The sequence below is a fragment of the Nipponia nippon genome, unplaced genomic scaffold (assembly GCF_047370975.1).
Source record: "Nipponia nippon isolate SJK-2023a ecotype South Korea unplaced genomic scaffold, ASM4737097v1 scaffold_48, whole genome shotgun sequence".
In the NCBI taxonomy this organism is placed as follows: domain Eukaryota; kingdom Metazoa; phylum Chordata; class Aves; order Pelecaniformes; family Threskiornithidae; genus Nipponia; species Nipponia nippon.
In genome coordinates this window covers 823,322-831,930 of record NW_028262367.1, presented here as the reverse complement: position 1 = coordinate 831,930, position 8,609 = coordinate 823,322, and the positions used below count along the sequence as shown (strand labels likewise).

The window sequence follows — 8,609 nt, the reverse complement described above, 5'->3', positions numbered from 1 at the left end:
TACAGTCAGAGCAGCTGCAGCTTTCTTGTCCTGCTCCTGACTGTAGGTCAGATGCAGGGCTACTTGACAGGTATCCCCAAACAGCCCTGATCATTTCCTTTGCTTCACCTGCTTTCGTTTCCTTTTCATTAATTTCCCACCTCTCAAGTGCTACTCTTGAACCAGCCTTAGCCCCTCCCCTGCAAAAAGTCCACCCCTTTTCACCATTTCCACACTGGCGCTGCCTTTCCTCATTTTTACCCACCTTTGCTGTTTCTGAGGTGGTTATCACAGTGCTTTCTGCCTTGATTAGCAACTCCATTGCACTAGTACTCTTTTCTTATCAGCAGTGTCCTGCAGCTGCTTAAGTTATGGTCTTGTTAAAGGCACCATGACTCAGGATGGACATCAGCACATGTACTTTCAGTGCTTGACTGCTGGAGGTTCAGTCCAGAGGGACCTTGACACATCTGAGGATTTGGCCAAGAGAAACCTGAAGGTTTAGAAGGAAAAGCTGGAGAACAACTCCATGCAGCAGCACGGGCAGTGACCATACCAGCTAAGAAGTGCCCTGAGGAGAAGGGCCTGCGAGTCATGATGGCTGCCGTAGGAGCCCGTGGGCTTTGCATTTCAAAAGGAAAATGGAGAGACTGGAGAGGGTCCAGAGGAGGTCTGCCAAGATGGAGTGAGGAGCGTAAAGCAGGAGGTGTGAGGAGAGTCTGAGGGAACTGGGCCTCTCTAGCCTGCTGAAGTGGAGGCATGGGGCAACCTAATAAGAGCCTAGACCTACCTAGAGAGGTGACAGATCCAAGCTCTCTTCTACAGTGGCTGATGGTGTGAGAGAGGCAACAGCCACAAACTGCCTCTTGGCAGCTTTAGATTGAGCCTTAGGAAAGGTAAAATGGACTAGGAGGAGCATTGCTGTGACCTCCACCTTTGGAGCTCTTCAGGTTTCAGCTCCGCAGTCACAGCTAGCCTGGAGGCTGGACTAGAGTCCCTCTGAAGTCTCTTTCCCACCAACTCTTCCAGGAGCCTGAGCCTTGACCATGTGCCCTATGAGAAAAGATTAAGGTGGAGGTGAGGGTCTCTACATCATATGCTCACAGGACAATTCAGGGTGGAAGGGAGCTAAGGAGGTTGGTAGTCCCGTACCCAGCTCTAAGCAGGGTGAACTCTGAGGTCAGACCAGGTTGCTCAGTAAATGTCAGCATCCAGAGAGAGAGTTTACACATGAACCAGGCCACCGTCTAGGCCACCATTACAGAAATGGAGATGAGGTGGTTGACCAGCTCCCTGAACACAGCTATGGGTATGCCATGCCTCCTGAGATTCCTGGGAATATCCACCTTCTTGTCCAGAGGAGAGGGATCCTTATGCAAGTTTCCTGGCATATCTCCAGAGCATGGGGTGCTTTAGGCTGGAAACAGAACTGAAAGCTTCTGACATGGGTACTATCAACTTCATTGCTAAAGGAGAGGGAGATGGAGGGATCTCAGCATTTCCAGGTTACTGCCGATGATTTAAGGCCTCAGAGAAAGGAGCTGAAGACAACAGCTGTGAACTAGCGTAGCCTTTAGATCATTTCATATAGGAAGACTCTGCTCCTCCATTTCAGTCATTGGCACCAGAAATCTCACCTGCTTTGCCTTTCTCTCCTCCCAAAACCTGACTAAGCAAAAGGAGGTAAGGCAGCAGAAAGGTCCTTAGGGCTCCATGAATCAGCTGGGGTCTGGCACTTGGAGGGTACAGTGCCGTTCCATTGCACATCCCATAAAGAATCAAACTGGGAAGTGAGTCTGCAAGTCTGTATCAGTAAGGTCCATGGACAGGCAAGGCTGTGTCCATGGCTGTGTCTGGAGACCCATACACCTACCGTATAGATCAAGCTGGGGCTGAAACTCAGGCCTCAGCTTCAATGGTCTCCTGGGCCCATGGACAGAGATGCAGGTGGAGGCTCCCTGTGAGGCTGGTCATGGCCATGAAGGCCTATGGCTGCTCTCAGGGCCCTCACATGGGATCCCATCTGCCACTGCTCTCAACAGACCACATTATCACTCCCTGATGTATGATGTTTGTGCTCTCTCCTTCCCCACTTCCCTGGGGATCCGGGAGACAACCATTTCTTGGTCACTACAGCCAAGGATGACACTGGTCTTCACATCCCTGACGAGCCCTTCCTCTTTTGGGAGTATCAGGTCCAGGTGAGCATTACACTGGGTGGTTCAGTTAGAAGCTGACCAACAAAAAAGCTGCTGCCTAACCTTTAACATGTCCCATAGAGAACCTCCATATATCTGAGCTGCCCTGACATCACACAAGGCATCCCCCACTTCTCATCTCCCCTGTCAGTCTCTCCTCAAGACACTGTATCTCCAGCAACCGCAAAAGCCATGGAAGCTGTCCTTCCCTAACTCAACTCTCATTCCACTGATGTCACAGTTCTGTGATGGCACACGAGGTTCCTGCTCTCTGTGCCCCAGGCTCTGGGCTTTGGTGCCCATTTGGGCTGCAGCACCGCAGATGTGGCACCAGGGCCAAGGGCAGACTTGTCACATGGAAACCTGGTGCCCAGAGACGGGACCCCGTGTGTGGCAAGGCTTTGCTTCCCAGCAGAGGCACGCTGGAGTGGGTGGCAGGTGGTGCCATAATGACGGATGAGGTTCCCACACCGAGAGATCCTCACCAGGCTGCAGGATGATGCCCCCAGATGCTTCCCAGTCTCTCAGGACTGCTCCATTATCGTGGACTACATCTAGCACCTCAAATGTCACCAGGGGCTTGTGAGTCAACTCCTGGTCTCCATCTCCATCAATGACTTTTCGACCATAGAAAGGGATTGCAGGTGCCTATTTGTAACAGACGCCATGACAGAAGCAAGAGGAATCCCACCTCCTGGGGGTTTGTGGCAGGCAGGGGAGGGAGCTGAGGTCCCTTCCAGCCCCAGCACTACAAATCCAGCATGAGATGCCTCCATTGACTCAGCTGATTGCCTTCCCTCAGCATGGCTAAAGGAGATGCCTCCCTGGCAGTGTCCAGGTGTCCTGCCTCATGATGGGCCAAGGCAGGGGGATTCTCAGACCTAACTGTGTCTGGGAGAGGAGAAAGGCCACTGCTGCAAAGAAACGTCTCTGCAGAGGTGAGAGAGGCAACATCGGTCTCTTCCCAAGCAGGTTCCTGGAGAGCCCCAGGGAGACCTGGAGGGAGCGCCGAGTGGGGTGGGGGGCAGAGAAAGTGACGTCTTGGGCAGGTGCCCTCCTCCGGGGCTGAGACAGGCTCCTGGGGTGGAGGGAGCTCCTGGGAAGCAGGCAGCAGTGCAGAGAGACAGCTCTGCCAAGGAGCAACTCCTCTGCCAAGCGCAGCAGGGCTCTGGGCAAAGGAGTAGGGCAGAGCGAGATTAAAGGCAGGCTGGAGTGGGAGGAGAGAGGAGAGCTGCAAGGGAAGAAACCTTTCCAGCCCTTGACATGCCAAGTCACTTGGTGCAGGGCAATGCAGCTGCCATTGCGGGAAGGGTCTCCGAAAGCGTTCATAGCCTCCAGGGTTTGTCAGGAGGCCTCCCAGCCCAGGGGCTCATGTTAGACAAGGGGGAAGGGGTGAAGGCAGGGTGTGCAGCCAGAGCTGCCCAGGGCATTTCAGAGGGGGCTTTTGCAGAGGAAGAGCAAGGCAGGGGATACTTTACAGCTAAAGAGCTTTCCTGAGGCTGTGCTTTCAGTTTCCTGCTGTTTCAGGACAAAGGGAAAAGGACGCTGCTGTGTTTGGCGAGGGAGCCTGAGAGTCCTGAGCTGCCACGCTGAAAGATCAGTAGGTCTGATAGGAGCCAAGGCAACTGCTTCCATCCACTCCTCTACCTCCAGAGAGCACCAGCATCACCTTTGCTGGCCTCAGCAGGGTTTCTCTGACCTGCTCCTTACTGCCTGCAAGTGGGGAGTACCTCTAGAGAGTGCCTGAAACAGGGAGGTTTCTTCAGGTCAGAGCTGAGCAGACAGGAGTGGGTGATGGGGTCGGTGATCCCTGACAGGGAAAAAGTGGAGGGCAGAGAAACACCTCCAGGCAGCAGAGACATGGGCAGAGAGCTCTAGGAACCTCCAACCCCAAATGGCATGGGAGGGAGAATATGGGAAGTTCCCTGTCATGCCCTCCAATGCAGACACCTGCCTCTGCGCAAGACCCCTGCTCTCGTCTCCCACCCAGCACAGCCTCTGCCCTCAAGGCTGTGTGGTCCAGGGCAGGAGTTGCCTCCTCTGCAGCCAGAGCTCTGGCACAGCAGAGGGGCATCTCTCCTGACACGTGGCCGCTTCCCTCTGCAGGGCAAAGGGGCTGAGAGCGACTGCCCTGGGCTTTTGCTAACTGGGAGGTGCTGTGCTCTGCTGGGGAAGGAGAAGGCTTTCCTGAGTGCCCGGCCGCCTCTCCTCTCCTTGCTTCCCTTAGGAGGAGAGTCACAGAGTTCTCCTTTGTTCCTGCCCCTGCTTGTGCTGCTCTTCTTCCTGCTCGTGGGGTCCCTGGCAGTAACGGTGGTGGTGTGGGGCAAGGGGTGGGGGTGTGGAGTGCCTGCTCTGGCCCTGACCTGGAGGGCGCTGCCCTGGAGGTGTTTCCATGGGACCAAGGTGCCCAAGCCCTCTCTTCATTTTCCAGGCTCCAGACACTGCACTCAGTGCTTGGGCCATGAGGCACTGCTTCCCTTAGCAGACAGCACCTTAAGACACCTGATTATGCTGGGCAGGGAGTCCTGCGGGGCTGTGAGCATCCCTCCAGAAGGGCACAGCTCTCCTGCAGGACCTTGGAGATGTCTGAGAGCACCCGATCTGCCCATGCCAATCAGCATCCTTGCCCTGTGCTCTTCATCATACTCCGCAGAGCTGTGCTGGAAAGGAGAGGTGTTTTGAACTCTGCACCTGGAACAGGACCCCTCTGCTCCCAGGACACTCCAGTGTCTTTTGCAGAGCAACCTCTGGGTGCAGTCGTCCTGCAGCTGAGAGCGGTGCAAGCCCAGAGCAGCTGGGCACCAGGCTGATGGACAGAGCAGCCCTCCTGCATGGGAGCACTGACGGAGGTTTGCACTGAGAGCAACGGGGCAATGGGGGAATTCCAGCCTTTCCAAGACCATTTCCCATGTGGGATGGGGGTGTCTGAACACTGAGACACATTTGCTGCGCCTCATCTCCCACCTTCCTCTGGGGAAGAAAGCGTCCTTCTGGGCTTTTTGCCCTCCGCTCTAGTGCAGCACAGGGAACTCCTCCCCAGGAAGCCTCCCTCCAAACACCCGGGGCTGTTGCTGCCTCCATGGGTCCTTGCTGGAAAGCAGGGCTGACCCTTCTGGAGCCCCTGGGGAGAGGGCACGGCTCTGCACAGCACACTCAGGCAGCACAAACCAGAGCTGAAGCCTCAGAGCTCTGTAACAGTCCCCCAGGAAAGAAAAACACCCTTAGGTATTGCACAATGAATGAATGAAATTTTGCTGAAAGAAGCTTCTCTGCATTTTTTTTCTTTTCTCTCCTTTGGCAGTTTCCATGCCCAGAAGCAGCAGATGTCCAATGGCAGCTCCATGAACGAGTTCCTCCTCCTGGCATTCACAGACACGCGGGAGCTGCAGCTCTTGCACTTCTGCCTCTTCCTGGCCATCTACCTGGCTGCCCTCCTGGGCAACAGCCTCATCATCACCGCCATAGCCTGCGACCACCGCCTCCACACCCCCATGTACTTCTTCCTCCTCAACCTCTCCATTCTCGACCTGGGCTCCATCTCCACCACTCTCCCCAAAGCCATGGCCAATGCTCTGTGGGACAGCAGGGCCATCTCCTACTTGGGATGTGCTGCACAGGTCTTTTTCTTTCTCTTCTTCATTGGAGGAGAATATTGTCTTCTCACTGTCATGGCCTATGACCGCTACGTGGCCATCTGCAAACCCCTGCACTACGGGACCCTGCTGGGCAGCAGAACTTGTGTCCACATGGCAGCAGCTGCCTGGGGCACTGGGTTTCTCAGTTCTCTCCTGCACACAGCCAATACATTTTTGCTACCCCTCTGCCAAGGCAATGTCCTGGACCAGTTCTTCTGTGAAATCCCCCAGATCCTCAAGCTCTCCTGCTCAGATGCCTACCTCAGAGAAGCTGGGCTTCTTGTGGTTAGTGCCTGTTTAGTCTTTGGGTGTTTTGTTTTCCTTGTGGTGTCCTATGGGCAGATCTTCAGGGCCGTGCTGAGGATCCCCTCTGAGCAGGGACGGCACAAAGCCTTTTCCACCTGCCTCCCTCACATGGGTGTGGTCTCCCTGTATGTCAGCACTGCCTTGTTTGCCTATGTGAAGCCCCCCTCCATTTCCTTCCCAGTTATCAAACTGGTGGTATCATTTCTGTACGCAGTGTTTCCTCCAGCAGTGAACCCCCTCATCTACAGCCTGAGGAACCAGGAGCTCAATGATGCCCTATCTAAACTTACCCAATGGGCGCTGTCTCACAGACAATAACCTGCCTCCCTTTCCCTGCACATTTCTCAGATTTTATCTTAGTCCATCAGTCTGCTTTTTTCTCTTGTGATAATCCTGATTATAGAGAATTTTGTGGGTTTATACTGCTTGTCTTGAGGCTTGATCTTATTATGTCTGGCCCTTGTACCCACTGTATCAAATGTAGCCTGTTAGATAGCAGCTCTTCAATAAAACAGAACCTCCCATGTCCAGTGCCTCAAGGCTTGGCTCTTCCTCCAAAGGTGCTGCAAAGAATATGTCCTAGGAATTGGTCTTTTAAGGTGTCTGTTCTCCTTGCATTCTCAATGTTTTGGGAGTTAAGGTCATGTTACCATTGCGTTCCACTGAGCCAAATGCTCTGGATTTAAAAGCTCTCTCCGGTGTCCAGTCGCAGGGGAGATGGTCCATGAGCTCCCATTCTCTCCTCAGGTTTCTTCATGTATGACAGGACTGATGGCATATACCAGTCTCTCTAGAAATGAATTTGGAGGGGTGAGGAGAGGAGAGGATGGGGACTTACCATGTGCCCTGGGGCTGGAATGAATGGAGGCTCAGAAGGTGAAACACCCTCAGATGTCAACTCCCTCAAAAGCAAAATACTAAATTGAGGTATGCAAAACAAGGACAGTGCGATGGGAGTCAGTAGGAACCCAACAGGCAGAGGGGAGGTACCTGAGGAGTCCCAGGTCTCTCATGCTGTCCTGGGCAGTGGGGCTGATGGAGGTAGAGATTGGGGTAAATTCAGTCAGGTTTGGGCATCACCTACAATGTGAATTCAGGAGAGCCAGAGAGTGCCTAGCTTCTGTTTCCTCGTGCCTTTGGGGCCAGCATCAGCCCCTGGGGTGATGGGAAGCCTGAACTGAACCTCTCTGAACAGAGACTCTCTGCCCCCCAGGAGCTGCTGTGCCCTTCAGAGGGGCTGGGGCTGTGGGGTGAGGGCCCAGAGCTCTGCAGCACCCTGTGGTGGGCACTGCCATGGGGCCAGCCCAGACTGGGCTGCTCTGCTGGGCTGGGGAGAAGGCAGGGGATGTGGGGAGAGTTGGAGAGGGTCTGGGCTGAGCTGGGAAAATGCCTGGGAAAGGAAAGCACGAGTGTAGAGCTAAGCTGTGTGAGTGTGCAGGGTGGGGGCACCAAGCAGGGTGCTCACAGTGCAGAGTCAGGCGTCATCATGAAGGAAGCAAGGCACCAAAGGTGCATAAGCAAGAAGCCCAGTCCTTGCCATGTCCCCTGGACACCTCCAGAAAGCTGCCCTGGGAAAACTGTCCCACATCAGTCCCACACACAGGCTATTTCCATCTCTGGCCATACATCCAACCCTGAGAAGGGATCTTTGCTGAATGGTCACTTGTCTCCTCCTCTGGGGCTCCGTGATAGATCCAACTCCATCACCAGTATTAATAAAAATTGAACCTGTTTCTTACTGACACTTATCACACACCAAGTCCCAGAGCTCTTGCCACAGCTGGTCTCTCAGCCAAGCCAGTTCTCACACGCCTCCAGCTAGATCAGGTGCCCATGGCCTTGTCTCAACAAATGTTGAAAAATCCATTGATTAACATCCCACCAACTGGCCTGCATCCTTACTCCAGGGTTTTGCTCTGAGGGATTTTGCAAAAACCCAGCTCTCTCAGCCTCTCCTTCTCCATAATGTACTCCAGGCCCCAACTAGTCTGTCCTAGGTGCAGGACCTGGCCTTTGTCCTTCTTCTGTTTCATGAAGGTCCCCACAGGACAGTCCTCCCACCTCTCAGGTTTCCCCTGAAAGGCATCCCTAAGGCACAGGAATGGTCCTCCCATGGTAGTAACATTGAAAAAGTGGTGAGAGTTCCCTCCTCTGGGTCATGGATACAGGTGTTAAACTGCACAGGGCTCAGCAGAGTCCCCTGTGTCACCTCACCAAACCCCACTACGTCCCCTGGCCTCCAGGTAGAGTCTGGCCCCTTCACCACTGCTCTCTCAGCCTCGTCATCCAAGCAGTGTTTTGCCCATCTGTTTGTCTGTCCATCCAGACTGTGATGGCCTAACTTGGGTAGAAGAACATTGAGGGAGACCTTGCCAAAAGGCTTGCTGAAGTGGAGGTCACTTGATAGAGAGGGCTTACGATCAGACTGTAATTTGGAATATGCATTCTCCAAAAACCCACAACGCCCAAGAAAGCCTGTGTTTCCTTTTTG

General features: G+C 54.0%; 1 protein-coding gene across 1 annotated transcript; it reads left to right on the top strand.

The window, feature by feature from the left end:
* Nucleotides 1–5,500: 5,500 nt before the first annotated feature.
* Nucleotides 5,501–6,436, top strand: LOC148052438 (olfactory receptor 14A16-like). The gene has a single exon (XM_087730131.1). The coding sequence runs from the start codon at nucleotides 5,501–5,503 to the stop codon at nucleotides 6,434–6,436; it is 936 nt and encodes a 311-aa protein (XP_087586257.1).
* The last annotated feature ends 2,173 nt before the right edge of the window (nucleotides 6,437–8,609 follow it).